Source organism: Pholis gunnellus (genome assembly GCF_910591455.1).
Source record: "Pholis gunnellus genome assembly, chromosome: 8".
NCBI lineage: Eukaryota > Metazoa > Chordata > Actinopteri > Perciformes > Pholidae > Pholis > Pholis gunnellus.
In genome coordinates this window covers 12,878,951-12,902,822 of record NC_136534.1, presented here as the reverse complement: position 1 = coordinate 12,902,822, position 23,872 = coordinate 12,878,951, and the positions used below count along the sequence as shown (strand labels likewise).

Genomic DNA, 23,872 nt, shown 5'->3' with positions numbered 1-23,872 from the left:
AAATGTAACATTTCACGCCCACTCACAAGGTTATTGAAGAGGTCTCAAAACTTTAAGCATTCAAATATTTGAAATGATCCTACTTCTGCTGCTACAGTACAAAACGGATTTAGAAACTGCTGAAATATATTCCACTTCAGTTTGAACAAAGAGCAGATTTAGTTTTAGTTATTAAAAGGAGCAAAGCTGAGATTGCGAGTGAAGCAATGCAAACATTCAAGCGTGTTAGCTTGCTATTTGAATAGGCAGTCTGACAAATTACCTGATGCAGTGATGGTATTCTCGGAAATTATTTTTTTAAGCGTCACAAGCTTTTAAGAGAACGAGACAGTGGGTGGGAGACAAGGGTGAACAAAGTTTGGAGGCTGCAGATGTTTCACGGGGATACAACAATTCCTTGCAGCAGGTCGACATGACACTAGTGCTTTAAAGATACATTACAGAGGCAGAAAACACACAACTAAGATTACAGGGCTTTGTGACCACTTGATATTCAGTCATTTTCACAAGCTGAAAGAAAGTCGTAGTCTTTTTCCAAATATGCAGCAGACTTTGCTCAAAGTCAATGCTGCTTGTCTCACTGATCTTTACTGTGCGTCCAAGGTTGCACACACAGGCACAAACAATAGCCAAACATTGTTTAAAGACGACACAGGGAGCGCGTATATACTTCAGAAAACATGTGTCTGGGCCATTTTAGGGCCAATTGTCATTTACAGAGTAATAATGGCCGTATTGGTTCGTTTGAGCTCACAGTGAAATACTCATGCTGAGCTGTCAGGACGGAGATGTCATACTGGTGTTCAGTAATGTTTGTGCTGCAACTTCGGGCCTTTTGTTGCTGTAGCCACGCTAGGAGCACGACTGAAGGGATGGCGTCGTTGGGGCGAAATTCTCATTTACACTTTGTGTTTAATCGAGATTAACAATAGCATGCTAACACTCTAAACTAAAATGGTGAACATTATACCTGCTCTACATCGGCATCTTCGAATCGTCATTGCTGTCCAGTTAGCATGTTGATGTTAGCATTTGGGTCAAAGCATAGCTAACCGGAAGTGCAGCCTCACAGAGCCGCATCTTATCAAATTGTAAAAAAATAACTTTTCTTTCTTTAATAAACATTACATGAACATAAATGATCTACTAAAGACACCATTGTTCTTAAAGGAGTTTCAGAAAATATGTCCAGCCACAACTTTATACTGTTCAAATCCCATTTATAGTTGAATTGTTTTGTGCTTTTAATCGCCTGACTGATTATGTTACGTCAGGGAAACTGCATGCCTACCAAGACTCATTTATTTCCATTTATAGAGTGGCTGCATGCAGTCACAACAGGAGGCTGAGAGGTTACAGACTCATAACACTGCAGAGAAACATTTCAGACAAGACTTCTACAAGTCAACAAAGCAATATGCTTTTAAGAATACCAACATTATGAGCTGTATGAGCCACATGATTACAAGAGTTACGAACATATATTTAAAGAGTCCGTGTCTCGCCTGTGCGAGACTTCAATTTTAGACTTTTCAAGACAAAGCAGACCACAATTAACCTTTAACACACAACTGAGCAGAGTGTTAATGTTGCAAAATTCCAGCAATGTCTGTTTTCATCTGACAGAGATGTAATTATGTCCAAATGTTCTGCCGTGTAGTGAAGTAAATGAATCCTGACTGACAGTGACTGTAACATAACTTGGTTGATGCCTGTACGTACGTGGCTGTCAGTGATGGATTGACAGACGTGCTCACAAGAGAACGACTGCAACATCTATCGTGAGTTTACATCACAGTGTCTTCAATCTACTTGACATGCCGCATATGTACGTGTAGTGTATAGATGTCTCAGACTTTTCAGGGAAAAAAAGACACCAAAATATCAACGTCTCAGTCTGAATGCAGTGCATGTAAAAGCATGTTGTCAAAAACATACTAGTGGGAGCTACATTTCTGAAGCATCTGAACATTTTCACTGTAAAATCTCATAATGATTAAGCATACCTTATAATAACATAATTATCACAATAATTTGATTCATGATCGAGTCAAACTTCATCTTCAATTTCAAAGGCAACATTTAGCCGAGAGACCATCTGCATACATGGATCTTTATCTGGAGTCCGTTTTTATGCAGGTCTCAACAATTATGCACATGTGATGCACATGATATGACATGTTTTTTTGTTTCGTCTTTTTTGTTCTATAACTGGTTGTAAATTAAAGGTTAAGGTCTTCTAAACGTCATCTCTGATGCAGCAATCCCATCAGATTGATTGCCCCCAAGCTACAACGTGCAACATCGGCATAAAAGTAGACACATGTCGTGTTGTGTATTCACTGTTGGAAAAAGCTTATAAGGCTAAAAATAAAAACATGAAAACGTGGGAAATATTGTATCCAAATCTATTTACTTTTATCAAATTTGCAGTGATCTTATAAACTATAAAAAAAATGGCATGAATTGTTTCCATTATTTGAGAGCATTATTCATTTGGGGTATAGTATGAAGAGTGTTACTGCCTCAACAGCTTTTATTTTCTCACAACTCTTAACAACACGGAGGTCACGGAGCAGAGCAGCTGCAACTAAATGAACAATATGGGGAATTATGTTACAGAATCCATTAACAAATTAGAAATGTCGTATTTGTACTTGCTTGTGTTCTTTGTTTTCCAAGGTAAAGTCCCAGTGAAGGAAGGAAAATTAGCATTACTGTTTTATTTTTTTAAACTCCTTTCTGTGTGTAGCTGTTAGGTTGAATTTCAGAAGACATTAGTCTGCTTACTTTTAGATTCCAGGATGAAAGAGGGATGATGATTTTAACACCAATGCACCAGGGTAGAATAACAGCCAGCGTTGATGCTTCCTGAGTTCTGCATGCACATCAACAGAGGACTTATAATGGTGGAAATGATGCAGAAAAAGTAAATGAATGTGGTTTCATCTGACAGGAAACCAGATGGTGGATACTCAGCCAGAGGGCGGCCGGGAAGCTTTTCCTTTTCTACAGACCATATTTCTCACATTACCATCAAATTTTATATTTATATACCGAATGTACTGCATGCAGTCCAATCTCTTCAGGAACACAGAACTGATAGGAGTATGGTTTGCACGTTGCTCAATACACAATCATATTTCTCATAAGTATAGGGAATTCAATAATGTTCAGGAAAAAGGTTTGTTTTGTTGAATGGCTTTAATATTGTCACGTTAGTCTTCAGCAGCACTTCCCTCTGGCTTTACGAGCCAGCTGGGCTGTCACTAACAAGCAAGCATCTGATGTATTCGTGGTCGTTAACCTGAAGAGAGGAGAATTCAATTGTGGGAACTGATGCTGCCTGTGTTTTGAGTTATGATGAATTGTTGCCATCTACTGTACGTTTCCATTTGTGCAACAGAAAAACCTCCAACTACGGTTGCACTATTTTCATTAAAACATATTTCTTTGAATGAATATTTATCTGTGCCATGAATTACGGATTTTTTTTTTTCATATTGATCAAAATGTCAATTTGCATCTCTCTTGGAATATTAAAACATTGTAGATATAGCAAACTGTAGATGCAATGCACAGTTTCTATTTATTTATTCAGTTTAGTCTGTCCCGTAGAGTTTATTGAGATATTTTTTAAAAACTAGATACTTATAAGAATTTACAGAACTATAGGAAAACCTTATCATGCGCAAATAAAATAATACGAAATATGCATCTAAACCATACTTAAAAGTAAACTGAATATTCTGTCTGTCACAAGACATTGATGATGATGCAGAAAGTGACACTGAGTAAGAATGATTGTCAAATTTTTTGTTTTATTAAACGTGAGTTTAAAAAGCCATCAAACGGATGATTTATGCATTTAAACAGCTGCAATATGATGTAGCATATTAACTGGATAATGTTTCAATCAGGACAGCACCATGATCATTATTGTTAACATTCATCAAACTGATGTTCATGCTCAGTCTTCAATTCCACATAAAAGCAAACCCGGATTATTAGAACATGCTTACAAATCAAAAAATTTCAAGTAAAAATTATTAGAACACCATTATCTGTTAAAACCACAAGCTGCAATAATTTATAAACCCCCCCCCCCCCCCCCCCCCCGCCCTCCCTCCCCCACCACCATTATAGAAAACAATGCAGTTCGAAATGCTCAGGGAAAAAAAAAATTGTGGTTTCATCTGGAAGGCATCAGCAGAACTGAAATTAAGAAAAATAACAAAAGTATTTTTAAAATTACACAAACAAAATATATGAGTTATTGAAACAAAGGCCAGGGAAAGACATACCTTCCAGCGGTAACCACACTCATTGCACAGAACAAATGTGGTCATTGGCTCATCAGCACTGCGTGTCTGCACCTAAAACACACACACACACACACACACACACACACACAGGAGGTTTTGTAGCTGTAAATAATACACACATAACAGTGCAAAGAAGGGCTCAAACAATACTGACAAGACTGAGTAAAAATGAAATACAATCACTTACTTCTAATTACTTTAAGAGTCTTTACTCCACTCTCAATGGAATAAGATCTCAACATTACAGACGACTTACCAGACATCCATCCCTTTAATAAACGATACCACAACGTATATAAAACAGCTGTGGCATCATCGAAGCAGATCTTCCAACCACAGCTAGTACAGCCCTAGAGTTTAGGTGTAATGTTTTGCTTTTGCACTCAGACAAACAAGGAGATAATAGTCACTGTATCCACTGGCTTCTCATGACTGCACATATACATACAAAATATCGCTGGGAAAAAAACGCCATCTATTATAACTCTATAATAGATAATCGATTATACATAATCGATTTATTCCGTCTGGTTTTCTTCCACTTTGTCATTGGCTGTACACAACCCTTCTTACTACTTCTTTATATAACTCAATTGAACTTTAACATACTTGCTAACACAAACACACCTGTCCAAGATAAAAATGTTAACTATAAAACATAGCAAGGGGTGCATATGACAAAGCCCCAGTAGGTTTGTGATTGTTTGTGCGTTTCTGCATGTTCATGTACAGCGCGTGTTTACCTGGTTGTAAGTGCAGTTCCTCTTCTTGCACTTGTCGCACTGCAGCAGGTCGGTGCTTGTGCCACCAGTTTTGGCCATTTGGTGCTCCCTTATGGCCTCTTGGGTGAGAACATTCCTCAGCTGTTTCAGCTCATCGCTGGCCATCTCCTACACAAACACACAAATGTGACTAAATGGAGCAGAGGGACGTAGAAGAGTGGCATAAAAGTAAATCTGGAAAGAAGTTCATAATTGGTTTAGTGTGCAGCTGCAGGGTTCTGTACCTCAGCAGACATGCTGGCGATGCGGCTCAAGTCAATGTTTCCTGCAAGGACGTTTCTGCGAAGCCCAGGGTTCTTCGGGTCCTTCAGGTTGCTGATGCGGCTGCGGACTCTGTTTTTATATTTCATATCTGTGACCTTTGTCTCCTGGTAGATATGTGTGACCGTGCAGTCAAGGTAGATCTGATCATAGTAATAATCAAATGTAAAATGCAATACTTTTCATTGGGGTGATCACTGAATGAACATATTAGTCAAACCAACCATAATGTGAAATAATTAGCTACATTGGAGGATATGATCTTCAATCTCTGCAGCCATGCTGTCACAGTTTGTTGTAAAATCCTTGTAGTTGTCTGTGAAGACCAGGAAAAAAAAGAAAATCAGGTCAATCTGCACCCTACAGTGACATTTGTGTGTGTTGCTGCTACGGTCCACAATTTGAATATGTGTTAAATTGTCCATATATTTAGAGCTGCAGTAGTAAGTACTCTCAGTTATAAAGTGTATTCTCAGCCTCACTGTCTGTGCGCAGGGCAGCTGCCAGCAAGTCGATGCACTTGTCTCTGACGGAGTCTCCGGTAGCGAGGTGAGGAGGCAGCGGACCCCCGGCAGAACTGAAGCTGGGTGACATGGGGCTGGTCGGGGTGGTGGGAGATTTAGGGGTATCGGCTTTGCTCTTCCTGCAGAAAAAGGACACATCAAAGCACAACAGAGCAGAGTGTTTGAAGCCTCACATCTGGTGCTTCTGACCTGATTTGACTTCAGAAAAGGCGTCGCTGTTACAAACTGAGCCTGGGGTTTGAACTAGTGGGTTGTTTTCTGGAGCTGCGCTGACTTTTTTTTTAACCTTCTTAAGACTATTTTTGACATTAAATCTTACTTAGTAGATGTATAAGACAAAACTGAGGCCTTTTCCACATCGTCAACTGAATCCCATTCATCACTTTTCAAGCAGCCATTTTTTGTCCATTTGGGGAAAGCGGAACACGTCGGCATATTAACACCTCATAAAGTTGACATGGCTGACGTGTTAGCAGACGATTGCCAATATACACATCCAGCAGGCATACCAACAGCATTGATTTAGTTTTGTGCTTTTGGCCACCTATATTTTACCCCCAAAACATCAATCTGCTGCTGGAAAACAAGGCTGCAATCTTGAGAATGAAAACAAACAGTAAATTCATGGGCTGTAAAACCAAACAAAGCCGACTGAATAAGCTGAAGGGAAGCTGCAGAGTGATGTGATATTTCTCTGCAAACAGCAACACCAAGTCCATTGGCATCGGTCTTATATTACATGCAAACTTAAAAAAAGGCTAGATTGAATACAAAATAATCATGAGTATCATCAGCATACATTACAACAAAAGAAATCATATTGTAATACCTGTCAATGCTGTCGGCAGAGGGCTTCCTCTGTGGAGGTGCAGGCTGAGAAGTCTTCGAGCCTTGAGACTCTCTTCTATGATATAAAGTCAGTAACATCATTTTTATGGTTTCCATTGAACCAAACCTGCGAAACTTTAATGAAAAGAATTTCACCTTTCAACCGTTAGCTTCTTTGCGGGCGGTGAGCTGCTTTTCTTTGAATCAGTGGACTCTCGTCTACAGTAAATAACGAGACAGTTTCAGTAAATCTGGTTTTATTAGCAATGTTTATTTCAATTCCAAGTATGAGTGGGATTTAAAGGGGTGCATACCAGTCCTACCTGTCAGGTTTGGAGTCAGTTGGTTGACGTTTCACAGGCTGGCCAGACTTGGAGTCGCAGGAATCCTTCCTGCAACAAAAGAGAAAGAGTTGAGACACTGACACCAATAAAATACACACTTGGGATTATGTCGGACAAGAAGTGGCGTGGATTCAAATGTGGAATTTATTTTCCTGCTCCTGCACACCTGTGTTTTTCTTTTTTGACATCCAAACTGGGCTTTTTCAGAAGCGGCAGTTTAGAGTCTGACGAATCTTTCCTGACAAAAGGAAACATTTGTTTGATTCTCAAACGAATCCACACACAGTACAAGCATAAAAGGGTAAGCGCCTAATGTATTAAAAAACAATTAGAGCTGTTTGAAGAAGCTCAAGTCAAAACAGACAACCAGCATGTTCCACAGCTTAACAAGCCTTTTCACACTAATGACTGGCCAACCTTTCACTCTTGGCTTCGTCTGAGTGTTTTTTAGGCACTTTGCCATCCGATGAGTCTTTCCTGCAAAAAGAAACAGTCTTTGAACCAACAAAATATCTCCATCTAGACTTGTTGCTCTTTTTACAGTGACTTACACCAGCTTGAAGTAAAGATTTGAATGGTTTCCTAATATATCAGGATATTTAAGCAATGGGAGAATAATAGTAAAGTTGTGGAAAATTATAAACCTTTATCTGACAAAGTTTTTCCTTTGAAATCCTGTTAATCTCACAAAACTGTTCAATAAACTTCAAATTGATCAAACAGTCTTAAGTATTATCGTTCAATATTTCTTCTGTAGCCACATACAAAGAAAAAGCTTCATCGCTGATTCAAAGCTCATAAAAAGGACTACACACTGCATTACCGTCATTTATCGAGTCTATATTTTGTCTAAGATTAGCGAGAAACAGAGATTGCAGTCTGAGGTTACTGATCCTCCAGACACAGTACAGTAATATTTCAAGGATGAATGAGAGACAGAATCATTTCCAGATGCCGGACCTGTCTCTCTTTACGGGATCTGGCGTCTTCTTCTGTGGGGGAGGTTTAGAGTCTGACAACTCCTTCCTGCTGTGACAAACAACACAAGGATTCAAAGCAGAGAAGAAAACACTGAATGAAATCAAGTTATTTTTTCCAAATATAATCATTCCAGACACTTCCAAGGCGCTGACTACATGCGGACCGTAATGAGAACTCATCTGATCCAGACCTCTCCTTTTTCCCGTCCAGTGACGGACGCTTCATGGGAGGAGGAGGTGGAGGGTGAAGGTGAAGAGGAAGTGGAGGAAGAGGAGCGTTTGGGTCAGGAGGCTCTTTTCTAAATGAGAAAACACCTTTGAGCTGATCTGAGTCGCTTCATAATGCAGCAGTTATTAATGGCAGGCAATGCAGCGGGTATGCAGACTCTGACCTGGGTGGAGGAGGATGAAGGTGAAGAGGAAGAGGAGCAATTGGAGCATTTGGGTCCGGTGGAACTTTCCTGATGTGAAAATCAATATTTGTTTTGAGTTTCTATAGAAATGTTGTCTGCACTAAAGTCACTCAAACATGCACCAAAGCACGCCTGACCTCTCTTTCTTTACTTCCAGTGAAGGTCGCTTAGCCGGCAGAGAGGCGGGTTCAGGAGCATGAGGGCGAGGATGTCGGGAGGAAGAGTCTTTACTGTCCTTCCTGAACAAATGCCACAAGAGCACAGATCAGAGCGGTGCAACTCGAGAGTCCCCAATGCTGCTCAAGCTCAATGCAGAATCTGTTTAATAAAAGACACACCTGACCCATTACAGCATGCACCATGCACAGCAGGTAACCTGTTAGGCCATGAGTCTGGGTTTAAAACTGTAGGCATACTGCCAGTGCATACGAGTGACTCACAAATGGGTTAAGTCATGCAGTAATGTTTCAGTCCATCATGCTCTTCAGCTCGGGCGATGCGAGTGCCCTGACCTGTCCTTCTTCAGGTCCACGGAGGGGCGTTTGATCGGGAGAGGAGGCCGAGCAGGTCGAGGGGGAGAGGGGAACCGGGTGGGATATAGAAGACTGCCGTCCATCACTCCCCTCCTGAAATAAATAATTCAATCTGAAGCGCTGCTGGCATGTTTTGGGGCGAGTAATAATCAGTTTTTGAGCCACCTCCCTCTCACCTTTCAAATATTGGTTTGTGAACAGCACGTTTCTCTCTCTGGGGTTCACTCGGAGGCCTCTCCCATTGTGGGGAGCTTATCGGCCTCTTGTGTCGGTTTTCTTCTCTGCGTTTGCTCTTCTTCATGTCATCTGCGTAGCTGTGCCTCTTGGGCTCTTTAGAGTGTTTCTCCTTTCTGACTTCTTCCATGTGTCTCTTCTTTGGTTCTAACAACCTTTCTTTCTTTGGTTCTGGCTTGTATCGCTCACTCTGCAGATCTTGCACATTCTTCTGTTTCTTGTTATCTATTACCAGTAGAGTATCCTCTCCATGTCCTTGTTTTTTGGGTTCTTCTAAATGCTTCTCTTTTGTGATTTCTTGGGGATGTTTCTCATTTTGGGGCTCCTCCAGGTGCTTTTCATCACTGGGGTCATCGGTGTGTCTCTCTTTGTGTTCGTCGTTCTGTTTTTCTTTTCTGCTTTTGTCGGGGTGTTTCTTGTCAGGATCTGAGTCGTGTTTCGGTTTGACATCAAGTCTTCTGTGACTAACAGAAACAAAGGAAGTATCATCTTTACCTCTGTTCAAGAGCCTGCAAACATTTACCAGTTTCACTTACGTCAGGTTTGTTGTTGTAATGTAACTTAGGCCCCATTTGGACAAGGATGAAAAATAAACCAACAGGCCCTTTGATGAGCTAGCAGTGGCTTTACTTTGTCCTTCATTGTATGAGTTGACTGATGTTGACAGGTGATCTTATTCTACTTCTTCAGTTGTCAGACTGAGCTGTGCGCTGAGCGGATGAAACTAACAGTAAACTCTGTGTGTAAAAACTCAGAAATACATTTTTAAATGCACACACCACTACAGAAAAGACTTAAATGACAGGACCAGTGAACAGCACTGGTAATATTGACATCCACCCTACCTTCCCCAGAGGAATAAATCCAGTCCGAATGGGACATTAGAAGAGAATTCAGTGATTCAGATGAAAATGTCATGAAAAAACAAATTGGAAGACATCACAACTTTCATAGCCCCTTTAGAAATGTCCTATATTTGCACTTGCAAACATGACAACCTTGACATATAACCAAATTACAGCCTCAGTAACAGGAGCGTGCGTCATCATGTGTGCCCACACTTTAAGCATTTCTAAAGGTCCTCAACTGAACAGATGGAACCATTTGAATGGTGGGTTACTAGAAAATATGACATGAAATGAGGCTTCTTTTATCGCTTTATTTGGATTCTTTTGAATTATGATCATAAAGCACTGTCCGTGGTGCTGAATATTGTCTTTGAACACTTGGATGACGTGAATCCACTTACAGCTGTCAGTGGGTAGAAAACTGCTCTGAGAAAATAGAGTGATTCAAAAGCCTCCTTGGCAAAGCAAAACAAACAAATGTCGGCTGCTACAGTGTACCTCCGGACACTTTCTACCAGCTGTTCATTTCTTGAGTACTTTTTGACAGAGCTGCTTGGGTTAAGCTGCTTTCAAGGCAGGTATTTGTATACACACGCAGTAGTCGTTTACTATTACTGTGGTAATACATAAACCAGAACAAATAATGCAGGTCTAGCGCAGCGCATTGTGGCGTGTATGACAAACATCTCACCATTTCACCGAGCATCTGCACTTCCATCATGATTCCACAACAGTTAAGATGAAATTATAACGGTTATGTCACACTCAACATTTTATTGAACACATTTATTTTATATTGCCTCTGCTTCTGTGTAGAATATCATGTCAGCTGTGGCGTTTCTGTGCAGCAGCTGTGACAGTACTGACCTGCTCTGTGTCTCAGAGGGGGAGCTGTTTGGAGACACTGCTGTTGTGCTGGAGTCCAAACCGTTATTCATTTCAGCTGCTTTGTCAGAGTCTGCAGTGTATGTGGGGGGCAGGGGGATATCATATTAGTAAATCATTCAGTGCATTGATGTATTTATTGCCAAAACAACTATCTAACTGCTCAGTAAATCATGTATCAAAATCCTCAAGTACCCAGAAGTCTTTTCCACTCTTTAATGAGGAGCTTTGCCAAAGAAATAACTTCCTCGTCTGCCGAGTGCTTCCTGATACCGTTCACAGACATGCCAATTCTTGTTTCCTGAAACAAAACACACACACTTAAGTGTACATTGTGAGCCTTAACAATCTTAACAATCACGCAGTTACCGCATTTGTAATGTTAATGACAGTAAAACTGTACTTTAATGTAGACTGGACAATATACTGGAGCCTACCTGGAGAAGTTTGAGAGTCATATTGAAGCTTTTCAGTTCCCTCAGCAGGTCCATGGCGCCTTCCTGCACACAAACAGTCATCAACATCTAACTTCATTTTAAACTATAAATCTAGAAAAAAAAATGGTGTTTGTTTAGAAATATGACAATGTAAAATGCAGATGGGATCGCATGCAAATGTAAACATTAATTTAAAAAACACACACACAAACTGATAAGTAAACAGTAACAGCTTTTTAGACAAATATTGATTCCATAAATTCAAATAATATATCCCAACATGCATTAAGCATTTCTGTTAAATGTTAACAGTGTTTATTGACTACTATATTGTCTTTTACAGTAGCTACTCTTAATGCAAGAGCGCCATGAAACAACTGTTGCTCTGCTGTTTGCAGTCACAACACCCACACCCCGCCTAACCCACACACGCGCACACACGCACACACACACACACACACACACACACACACACACACAAACACACACGACCTTGCCCACAGACCACGTTGTTTACTTTCTGTTGCATGAGTCACTGTTCAAAACGACAACGAGCAGAACGTTTGCAAAGAGTTGCCGACAAGTAGGTAAAACTTGGCTCATGTAGCGCTGCACACCGAAACGTCCTGAAATGTATGCAAACACCTGTTGAACATTTGTTACAGCCGGGCTCATATTACAAATGTGCACACTTTGGCGAATACACCGTTTTCAGACTCATCGTCAACGTAAATCTGGAGGAAACCATTTTCAAAGAGACCTTAACGGGCCTTCTGCACAGCACGAGGTGGCAGGACAACGCGCCACCTGTGCGTGTCAAAATATGGACTCACCGTGTTATTTCGAGACACCATCTTGTCCAGTTTCTTAGCAATCCGAATGACATCTTCCTCTCGCGTCATCGCTGCATTTACTCGACTAAAAACGAATCAACGGTGTCGATTAGATCTGCTTATTAAAAACCGTGAAATTAGGTCAAAACAAGTTTGGATCCGCTGCAGGTCGGACTTTACGCACAGCGCACGCTCCATTCAGTCCAGAGGCGTGTCCTGCTGCAGGATCGCAGCTGACCTGCGCGACACATGACAACAACTAAATATAGACGCTGAAATACACACATTGCATAGAACAAATGTCTAATTCTCAAGGGGATTCGTTTAAAGTCAAACTCTTTAAATGCTTTTACATACATTTGTACGGTCAAATCTGTGATCTTACTGGCTCCATAGTATGTAAACTGCAGTGCCAGTTGCTGCTGTGCCAAAGTTCAGCTTGACTCTGGATCACAGTTTAGAGTATTACTCTAGCACCAACACAGAATAAGTCAATATGTTCGAGCCGTTGGCGTTTGTAATCTGTTTGCAGTTAGGCAATGTTTTCACTTTCGTTAATATTATAAAATAAAGTGTGCCTGTTGGGACTGTTATTTTTGTTTATACGTGTTTGCCACCAGAGGGTGCTGTGACGTAAGTCTTTTACCTCACACAACTTCACAGCCCCATTGATAAGAATTAACTTTGTTTCCCTGTCAAAACGCTGAGTTTGCGCACAAACTATCACGTTTATCTCTATTTGCTTCCATTCACTTCTTGCAAATGTGATACATTTTGCAGCAGGCTATAATCTCTGAGCTCACATTGAGATTATATAAAGATTAAGCCTTTTCAATATGTTCTTCTGCTTTTCAAGGAACCTGTTTGCAGGAATATTTATTAATAAAGTCATGTCTGTTGGGACTGTGGGGCTGTTTTCCAAAAAGTGCAGAAACCACCCATCAAAGTGATCTTAATATTGAACTGGAATAATATAATTTAAAATAACATGAGCCTGTAATTGCACGAGAATGTGCTGCTTTAGTTAGCTGAGGTCAGTTAAACAAACATTTTGAAAATGAAATGACTCAATATTACCTGAGTAAGTGCTTTCTACGAGGTCCTTTGTATCCAATGTTGGAAAAAAAAAGTGTTTACATGTAATCTTTGACAACTTCTTGGAAGCAACCACTTACAGACTGTTTTCATTCCAAATCTCTTCCAGGGGAAACACGCTCCCAGTACTCAGAGGCATGAAGGCTCCACTCCCACAGTCTGCTGGGAGTGGAGCCCGCTACAGTTCAGATCAGAGACGTCCCTGCTGTTGGAAGTCTCCATAGTTGTGGGAAGCGAGGACATGGGAGATGCAAGTCGCAACACTCAAATATCAGTTGGATGAAGGTTTTGAGGTTTTAATTGCTTTGGATTTCTCTGTCTGGAACATACTCAATGTAAATGGAGAGTTAATGTAGACGGCAGGGCTCTCTAACATAATTGTATATCATTACAGACCAGTATTGGCCCGAAAACTTCAACCTCTGCCCTCAAGGTAAAGTGTAACTGTGTTTATATCTTAAATTCTGAAACATGAAGCACGTCCCATTAATCTAAGAGCAACCTGTGACACTCTTGTTTGTGGTGCGGGGATTGTAAGATAACTGTGTTAATGACCGCAGGTGAAAGTACAGTCTGAAAGCTTATCAGGAGCAAAGAGTATTATCTCTTTACAACGCTCTTACGCAACAGGCTGAGCGTATAACCCTGTGACTGGCAGAGAGGTATAGCGCCGGCCAACTAGAGAAGTGGGACAGCTACCTGTGGTAAGAGAGCAAGCAGGCCAAGAGGAAGGACCAGTGATAAAGATCAACCTGCTTTTAACACTGAAGTAAAAGAGCTGCTCCCCCTTCTGCGCTTTGACAAAATATTATAATACTTTAAACCTGCGAAACAGCAGCAGAAACAAGCTGCAACCACAACATTGACATATTCATTGACTTGACACTTTATAAAGTGGATATAGCAAACATCTTAACAGTAAGCCTGTTAACAGCAGCTTGTTAACAGTTGCGTATGTACACACTCAGCAGCGTGCAGGGCAACATTAGCTTTCATTTGGAGTCACGTTTTGTGTCAACCAGATGACTTTAAGTTACTTTTTAAAATTGTGAGTGCAGGACTTTTACTTGTAACCCAGTATTTTTGCATTCTTTTACCAAAGGATCTGAATACTTCTGCCACCATGTCAAAGGAGACGTGCATATAGAAAACCAGACACATTACAGAAAGATTCGTATTCCTTGAGACAGACGAAAGGAATAGGTCCACGACAATCTCCCCTCTCCCTCTCTGGATTCCTGGTGGCTCTACATGGTTACATAACTGCATCTGTGTGCATTCCCATACAATGCACTGAAGTACCCTGAACATCAGCTGCTGCTGGGTTTGACAGTCTATCATTAGCCTCCGTGGTCTGACCACATCAAGTAACATCTTGTCTTTGCTTGTGAATGCGCCAGAAAGTTAAAGGCCTACTGTGTTGGTCGAGCTTTCCAAGCAGACAGAAGAAAGTGGTCCCTCACCCCTCGCTGTACTCTACAGTGCATCACACGTGCTTTAACAGACAACGAGTTAACACAGGGAACATCCACCAGTTCTACTTTCCTATCCAAGCACCTCGCCCAGCGCTGGTGTCTTTCCCGGTCACAGACTGGAGACGCCAGGCCTGGGCAATTATGGCAATTTTTGGATGACATCAGACCAGAAAATGAATGATTTCATTTGGCTGTCAATTTTTTTTCTGGATCTAGTGCAGGATGCAGAACCTGTAATAGAGCATGTCAAAACAGAGTGGGAGAATTGTTTAGACGTTCACATCTGCAGTTGGCTGGAAGGTAATCCTAGCCTGCTGGGGTTGGTTTGTCTGCTAATAATGACCACTGTTTAGCGTTGGCACTCGCAAAAAAAGTAGGTTGAATCTCCCGAAGAGGTTGGACCACCCAAAGACTTTAAGAACATCCTTGTGTCTTCAGCTGTCTCTTAAGTCTCTATTTACTGCCACACACACACATACACACACACACACACACACACACACACACACACACACACACACACACACACACACAGCGAATCCGACATATCCAGAACTGTTTTGGTGGTGCCACTATTTTAGGCCGCCTTTGACCAAAATAACTGGTGGTGCCACCGTTAGACACAATCCAACCAAAATAACTAAATGACAAACCAAACTTAATCTGAATTATGCCCTGAGCAAGATATGTTTAACCTCAATCCTGACTATAAAAAGTAGCTTTACTGTAAGTCACCTGAACTGCAGATCATGAAGAAAGGTATTCACCTTATCACTGCACGGTGAATAGCACAAAGATGCATTGAAAGGCAGAAGAAAGCTGGAAAAGGATATGTGAAATATGTACTATAACTTATCCACAACCGTTAATTACACATTGGCACACAGGACAGACACTGAGTCACATGTATAGTGTGTCTGCAAAAAGATCCTGTGGTTTTTCCCAAGGCTGCGATTTGATCTCTGAGCTCCCTTCGTTTGTGTTGGAGTTTCGGCTTCATGCTGACAAACAAGAGCATAACTTCTTTGGCCTGACATTGAAAGGGGGGATGGGGGGGGGGGGGAATCCTTCAAAATAAAGAACCAAATGAGTCTGTCCTGAATGGAAGAGCAGCTCGAACGAACGAATGCTGCAATGCCGTGCTTTGATACAATCGAGCCAGACAACTGATCAAAAACTGCAACTAATTCAATCATCGCACTCATTGCTAAATAATCTAGATGTTTACAAAGATCCCATCGCACAAAGCCTCTAGATCAAGCTGTGCTAATTGATGAAGTGAAGTTCATACGCCAACAGCCCAGATTGTGTTAGTGTGTAAATCCCCTCTTACTCTCATTTCCCCAACTGCCCACTAATCCAATTAGAGCGCCATAGTTCAAAACCTGCAACGTCGTCCTTTCCTTTCCGTATTAGCAGTTTTATTACTGCTTTCTGTTGGAATTGGATTCTGTTAGATGTGTATATATAGGTATATATATAGGTATAGCTCAGCTTACCGACCAAACAAGATGTGAACAGCTTTAAACAACTGAAAATGCATTTTGACATATTTATAAAATGCATTTTGATACAAGAAAATGCATTTTGAAAAGTCATTGCACAACCTTGAAGAGAAAAATAGCAGTTATATGTTTAAAGTAGCTGATCAAAAATAGTGACACATTTTGCTCTCTATGAATGACTGTTGTAAGAATATGAGGAAAGTTAACAAAGTGTTTATGCTGGCTATCAACCTTTCAAGAGATGCATGCTTTTTCCTTTATAAGAAGCTCTGTGAATCTGCCCTCAGATGTAGCTCAGGCCTATCTGCGCTATGTGCAATATGCTGAAATCTTATGTGTGTGACAGCTTATGTGTAGCTCCAGGCATTGCATATTCTTGCATGGGCCCGTCTGACTGACATATTGCTTTGTGTTCCAGTTGTCTTCACCTGACTGATGATCACGTTTTTTATTGAATACACATACATGGTTTCTTTGAGCTGCAGCCAATGGCTTTTACTGTATGTCTGGTCACCTGTTAATGACAACAAATTGTCATTTTTGGTGCCTGAAGAAGGTTTACTTAATTGAAATGTTGCACAGCCATGATGAATTACTTTTTTTCTGAGATCAAATAACCTTTTGCGTGCATAACTGCGGGCCTTGGCCTTTTTCCGTTTATTGTACATTTGTCCCCCTGACAGGATCCATGGGAGAAACTGACAACAACGAAATCGGGCACTGTCCTGGAAAGATAATATTAGACATGAAGAAATGTATGATTAATTAATTGTCATAGTTTGGTATTTTGAGAGGCCTCAGAGTCCTTCACACTGCGTTATTTGAGGAGGCTCTGGGTGTCTAAAGGTAGAGATAAGATGAGGACCTTGATTAAGTTCCTGAGTCACATGATAAACATTCTAAAGTGTTACACAACATTGTTTTGCCTCCTGTCTGGTGTTTTAATTACACATGACTTAAAGCTGAGTGAATGAAATGTTACTTTAGGTTTTTTGGTATGTCCGTGTCCATGCATACCAAGACCTCCTCTGATGTCAGATTTGTGTTGTAATGAACTTATATATTCAAGTAAGTACTGGGACTCATCAAATCATTCTTTTATTCATTTAAGAGAAGATTGTCCTGAAGTACAAGTCGTCCACATCAGGCACGAAACAAAAATAAACAAAAGAGAGTAAATCAGCTTATGGGAAGAAAAAATATTTTAAAAAAGATGCATGAGCGGCTATCCAAACATCTTTCTGCAGTGTTCGTTTCAAGTTTGCGGAGGATTTATTACTACCACATGAGCCTCCAACAGCCCAAAGGAAACGGGGAATTTTGTCCAAGAGCTGCAGTAAAAAGAAGGCCTCCTGATGGCCTTGGAGGCCACCCCATGGTCAACACAACCCACAGCGTGGGTGATGTCACGACCAAGAGGTCTCGACTGATGATGTCAGGATATGTACAAATGCTTGTGCATGTGTGTGTGTGTGTGTGTGTGTGTGTGTGTGTGTGTGTGTGTGTGTGTGTGTGTGTGTGTGTGTGTGTGTGTGTGTGTGTGTGTGTGTGTGTGTGTTAGGCAAGTAAATGTATGTGTGGGTGTGTTTTGTGTGTTTTGTGTGTCTTGTGGGGCAGGTGGGAAAAGGATGATGTGTGTATTTGTTTCTGGTTCAGTTCACTGACAGCACACAGACACTCTCTGTCTATGTTGGGTCCAGGAATTTAAAAGGTCTCAGAGCAGAGGAAGTGTCCCAGCTGAGACCTTACTTCATCTCCTCTGACTTCCTGCAAGCAGATCATGTGACAACAATGTATGTATTTTCTCTTTCTGCTGCTATAACATCAAGGTAATGCTCTATTTATGTCATTTTACTTCATCTTTGAATGCTGATTTGCAGCTCGCGTTATGCTTTATTTAAAATTAGTAAACTATTAGAGGAAATCTTGCAAGAGAAAAACTAGTGAGCTCAATGGAAACAGGCCGAATAGGCTGGAGCACACCCAGGCTTCAAGTGCTCTCTATCCTAACTGTAAGATGTCCAAGTGTAATCTTATCCATGGGGAAAGTAGAAGCTTGTACTCGATGTTGAGGTTGACACACATGGACCAAGCTGGTTTTTCCAAATCCGCACGTTCTGGTGCTACGCTTCCAGCCAGTCGGGATAAAACCAGTGACTGGAAAATATAGAGCCCAAGCATACAAAAGACAGACCAAAGTCAACACACCATGAAATATATAAGCATTTTATTAATAAGAAAATATCGCCTCAGCTGGATATTTGAAATAACAGTTAATGATAAGTTACTGGGTGTATCACATGAGGTAAAATAGCTCTTTTTTTATTATTATTCCTGGGGTCGTCCTGCCTGTGCCACGTCTATTAACAATAAACTTTAAACCTTATGGTAGACAGACAAAATGATTTCATGGGAAAAGGAAACTGTTCAGTTTTATACCTCACCATAAAAACTGACTGTCAGTACAATAATTAAAATAATCACCAGAACAGCTGGAACACACCATGGTAATTGCATGCTCGTAATTCACTCCCTCTGTCTCTTTAACAAGCGTAGTTTAATGCTTGGAAATGCATTTGAGTAATTAATAGGAAAAATCCATTGTCTTTGTGCTAGGGATCAGAACAGTGTATAATAATGGGAGTAATTATTGTATGCCATTAAAGATATATTTCCTAACGTTTGGTTTGGTTCAATTATCTGATGTTTCCTTTTAAATTCAATTCAAGTGAATTATGTGAATCTTGCAAATGCAACTGGAATCAATTCTTCTCTTGACGTTCACTACCAGCTACGGAATGCAGTGCACACGGATGCATTTTTATAACCTCGTTCTTTTTAAACGCTGCTGATTTCCCTCACAAAAGAGAGTCTGCCAGCAGTGGCATCAATAAAGTAAAAAGATCTGTTTGCAGCTTTGAATTTTATAACAGCACACTGACTTTTTCGACAGTTCCCTGATAGTTTGGAGCAAAAGCTTTTCCGAAGTGAAATGTATACCGGCAAAAGGAATCACTGACTTATGTGTTTTGATGAGGCCTCATTTTCCATCTGATCTCAGTTGCAGATAAAGAAGAAATACAGTTTGACAGAAGTTGTTGGTTTATGAGTGGGGGGATTGCCATCCTCAAAAGTTCTCCAATGACCTTGGAGCAATATCAAGATATGGAGCGTTTAATGATTTAGCTCAGATTAATATCAACACAAAGCCATAGAGTTATTATAACCAGATTGAGCTGATGTGATCAGTGAGTTGGCAGCCAATAACCCCAGTCACTGGCAGCGGGAGGCAGATTGTGGGGGGGGGGGTTGAGCAGCCAGCCGACGTCAGCGGCGGCGGGTGAAGAGCAGCTCTGAGAAGTGGAAAGATTGAAAGGTGGAAGAGTGAGTTTTTTACTGGGGCCCCGAGTATACAAACCCACATCAGATTGGACCCAGGTCCTCACGCATGAGTCACCGCCATCACCCGTCTCTTGAAAACCCCATGGAGATCTTCAACAATCCTCTCTCTCCACTACCAGTGTTGATGAAGAGCACAACCAGGCCCTTCTCTCAACATTGCACTTCCTGTCCTGCTTTCAGGAATGCAGGGAGGGGGACATGAGTGAAAAGGGCCTTGGTGATCGGATCCACATGACATCCAAACATGTCAAAGATTGCAGTTTACGTGATATCTATGTCTCTTTATGGTTGCTTTGCTATGATTGGACAACAGCAGTTTGGAGTAAGATCATGCGAAATGATAAAACGCGGCAGAACAAACTAACGTTTTGATGTGATTATTTATGTCAGGTCAAAAATGAACTTTCAACCTCCACTACATTACTTTGTTCTTACATGAGACAACAATATGAATAAGGCATGGCTGCAATGCCGAGTTACATGTGTGGCTGTGTGGCTGTGTGATGGTAAAATAGCAGACAATAGCTTGATCTTTGCCACAGAGTGGAAGATGTTGAGCTGTTGTGTTCTCATAAAATGTCTTTTATAGTTGATGCGGATGTTAGTTTTTGCTTTTGAATCTTTCTAGTCCCATCTGACAGATCTTTTTTTTATTTATAGAAGCAGACATTTGTGCTTATGTATCTGGCAGAATTTATGACCATGCCTTTGGTGTATAAATGTTAGGACCATGAAAAGGCCATCTGGTACAATAACAATCAAATGAATAATACAAAAATAATTACTTGTGTACTTGCAAACTCTAAAGATGAGGCTATGAGATTGCAGACACTGAGTTGACAGTTGCACCTCAGACATTACAGTGTTTGGATTGGGACGGAGTGGAGGATCCGGCTGGGCACTGCCCCCCTCAGTGGGTAAACTCTACACACTGCAGCCATTCAGTTGGCGAGGCTCGCTGGATAAAGTTAGGATTGTTTGTCAGCGGGCTGTAATGCCAGGAATGCTCAGTGCTGGCTCTCTCTGTGTGAGTGTCTCTCACACTTTACTTTGCCTCTCCAGCAGCAGTTTGGATCTGCGGTAAAACCCCCACGCTCCCTGAGCTCTGAAGTAAAACAACAGATTCAATTTCTCTCCTTCAGGCTATTTTGGTACCCCGAAACCCACACACACACGAACACACACACACATCCACCACCTCAAATTACCCCACCCTCTGCCTCCCAGTAGAGACCGTCCTGTCTATACTCTATGCACTGGCGTTTTCTAGCATGTTCCATCCAGCCATCATGACATCACTTTCTAAATGAGCAGACACATGGATGTGAGCACACACACACACACACACACACACACTTTGGTCTGGTGATTCACAGCTTTAGTCAAACCAGTGTCCAGCTGTATCTGAGTTCTGCTCAACTCTCAGATCCAAGTCTGTTTGGAGTTTTAATAGAGAGAAAGAGAGAATGAAGAAAAGAACTTTGTTGTATCAATTTATTTGTCATTTACATTTCATTTACTTTATTGGCTTCATTAGTGGTTAATACATGATTTATTAAAGCTTAACTAATCAGCAATTATTCTAAACCAAAACACATGTCTGTGAAAAAAAAGGAAAACATTTAAATGTATTCATTTTTTTCTGACTTAAAGAACATGAATATTATCAGAAACATGCACTTATGAATGTGCATCAAAAGTTCAAATAGCCCTACTTATGCAGAGTGATCCCTGTCACTGTTTGTTTTTATATTTCATTGACTTACATCTGACGCATTAAAGTAAAAGCAGACTTTCAATGTTGTAGTTGCAGCAAAAGTTGAACTAGTTGTTTTGCTGTTTCATTGTTTTATTAATAATAATAATGCATCACATTTAATGAAAGGATCATGCATTGTGTTTGTGAAGTCTTAAAGCCTATGTACAACCATATACACAAAAACGTTGTTTTACTTATGTTGCCTAATAGAACTCTTCTCAGGACTGTGTGGGCATGAACAAATTGTGCTTGATTGACTTTTCCCTCAAACGTCTGTTGGTTTTGTTGTGCATGAGTGTGTTCAGTGTTATCATCCATCTTAGACTTTGGTGATATCATGTGAAACTCAGCATGGCTCCACCCAACTAACACCTGATTACAGGTCCAATAAGCTATCGATTGAAAACACCAATGTGGGTGAGCAGGGCATTTGATTTGCAAAGTTACTTTGTCTGTCAGATAAAAGTAGTGGAGTGAAAAGCACCATGGTCCCTTTTGAACTGCAGTGACGTAGAGGGATAGCGTAACCTAACAAGTACCTGAAAATGTTACAGTACTTGAGTCCATTGACTTTGTTACTTGTAACATATTGTTTTTTAACCAACCAAGAGCCCTTACATTGACTGCATGACTTCTTACTCAGTGGAAGAAAAGTGTATGCAGGCGAAAACATCTTTATTACTTTGTTGCTGTCCAGATTTTCATGTTTTCATTGCTATCTAGGGAGAACCCTGCCTCTCCACATTTTTCGTGTTTTCAGGCAAGTTTTCACGTTTCATATTTTCAAATAAGTTCAGAATTAAAGGCTTTTCTGTCAGATAAGGAATCTATCCAACCTCCTATAGTCACAACTCTTTCAATCCCATCGATTTGTGCTAAAGTTAAGTTAAACATTTTGGAGATACAAGGTTTTCACCTGACAACAGCAACTCGTGATTTATGGCACTATTATTCCTGACTGCAGGCTTTGTGGCTTATTGTAAAGTGTGGGTTTCCTCTTTATAATACACCCGGAGATAACTGTGCCACAGTTGTTTGGACTCTCTCTCCTCATGAAGAACTTGTGGACATTTCTCAAAGCCGTACCTCGGCAACACAGCAACACAGACGAGGACACACACATTTCCTCCAGCTGAGGCTGCAATGTCAGCTTGCTCCAATCATTCAGTTCAGCTGAGACATGTGTTTCCCCTTTGCACCCTCAGGATGATGTCACATCCACAGAGTCATGTGCTCCCCAAGTACAGCTTAATTTAAAACATCTCCATTTCCTGACTCAGTTTGATCTGGATTGAGTCTTTAAACTTTGTCTTGTATCAGAGGAGGCAACATAGAGCGAAATAATGCACCGAACAGAGGCCCGACGTTAGAAGCTTAATGGATAGTGGGTAAATGGGACATTATAATCGCTCCCTTGGGTGAATAAATCCTTTTTCAAGAGAGGTAATAGCACAGATACAGAGCCAGGGCAAGTTTGATTTGTGTTGTGGCAAGAAATTGTGAAATCTCTGTCATTACGTCTCTGTCCTGTCATCACCGTCCTTTCACACAGATGTGTGCACAGAGCCTCGGCCCACACACATACACTCCAAATTAAAGCCCAAATTAAATGTCTGAGAAATCTTACACTATATCATCCCTGGGATAAAATCCTGTTCTGTCTTCTAGACATGGTAGTTGATAGAAATCGTTTTTAATCAACTGTATCAGTTCATCAGTTCAACTGCTACTTTGTGTTTCTGTTAAATCCAAGTGCAACATTTCTTTAATCACACTGGGGGTTTTTATAATATGATGGGTTGCAGCTAGCAGTGACAGTGAAGTTATCTTGCATGTCTTATATGCACCGATCCTAAGATTTGATACTGATCATGAAAATGTTGTTTCACTTAGACATGAGTACAAATATTATAAGAAAGCTACAAGGACACACCCTGAGATGCAAAACACTCATGAATAACAAACACAGCACAAAAGGAACAACGTACAGACCGGACGGCACACAACACTTGGACATTGTGCCAGAACAAGCAGAGCCAGTGATCATGACAGATTACCAGGATGTTAGATTCAAAACTTTGGCCTCAAGTCAGCAAGAAATCATTTCCAGTATCTTTACTGCTGAACTGTGCCCTTCGGCTCATATTTCAGTCTTCTCCAAACATGTGTATGTTTTTGAAGCAACATTCTGTTACTGTGGAAGAAAGGATAAGCATGATCAGTGATAACCGCAGATGTAGACACTGAATAACAGGTAATAGATATGAATCTCTGTAGGTTTCCGTAAACTATATCTCAGTGGAGGTAGGTATATTGGAAAAGCCGATTAGAAAGCATACTGTCTTTTAGTTAGGAGCAGCATATAGAGGTCATGACTCTGAACATGCATGTAGTTTTTCACTGTATGCA

The 23,872-nt window shown here is 40.8% G+C and overlaps 1 protein-coding gene across 4 annotated transcripts; it reads right to left on the bottom strand.

The window, feature by feature from the left end:
* Nucleotides 1-4,134: 4,134 nt before the first annotated feature.
* tcea3 (transcription elongation factor A (SII), 3) lies at nucleotides 4,135-12,415 on the bottom strand. 4 transcript variants are annotated; one of them, XM_079164934.1, is made up of 21 exons: nucleotides 12,228-12,415; nucleotides 11,395-11,457; nucleotides 11,153-11,258; nucleotides 10,940-11,030; nucleotides 9,167-9,688; nucleotides 8,970-9,083; nucleotides 8,595-8,696; nucleotides 8,437-8,505; nucleotides 8,209-8,343; nucleotides 8,025-8,093; nucleotides 7,482-7,541; nucleotides 7,231-7,302; nucleotides 7,044-7,112; nucleotides 6,877-6,939; nucleotides 6,722-6,796; nucleotides 5,851-6,011; nucleotides 5,617-5,684; nucleotides 5,332-5,475; nucleotides 5,069-5,215; nucleotides 4,305-4,376; nucleotides 4,135-4,215 (listed from the first exon to the last, which is right to left on the bottom strand). In XM_079164934.1, exons 1-21 carry the CDS (start codon nucleotides 12,294-12,296, stop codon nucleotides 4,207-4,209), a joined length of 2,280 nt encoding a protein of 759 aa, XP_079021060.1. In that variant the 5' UTR covers nucleotides 12,297-12,415; the 3' UTR covers nucleotides 4,135-4,206. The 4 variants fall into 4 exon arrangements, with proteins under 4 accessions (XP_079021060.1, XP_079021058.1, XP_079021057.1 ...); XM_079164932.1 differs by lacking the exons at nucleotides 4,135-4,215; nucleotides 4,305-4,376; nucleotides 5,069-5,215; nucleotides 5,332-5,475 and having other exon boundaries at nucleotides 5,547-5,684; nucleotides 6,722-6,793; XM_079164931.1 differs by lacking the exons at nucleotides 4,135-4,215; nucleotides 4,305-4,376; nucleotides 5,069-5,215; nucleotides 5,332-5,475 and having other exon boundaries at nucleotides 5,547-5,684; nucleotides 8,025-8,090.
* Between the last annotated feature and the right edge of the window lie 11,457 nt (nucleotides 12,416-23,872).

Excerpts from the sequence above, each read along its gene's own strand:
- tcea3 (XM_079164934.1), bottom strand. The coding sequence starts at position 12,296 with ATGACGCGAGAGGAAGATGTCATTCGGATTGCTAAGAAACTGGACAAG. Across the intron at positions 5,685-5,850 it reads AGCTGCCCTGCGCACAGACA|ACAACTACAAGGATTTTACA; the intron begins GTGAGGCTGAGA and ends TGGTCTTCACAG. Across the intron at positions 4,377-5,068 it reads GGAACTGCACTTACAACCAG|GTGCAGACACGCAGTGCTGA; the intron begins GTAAACACGCGC and ends TGTGTGTTTTAG.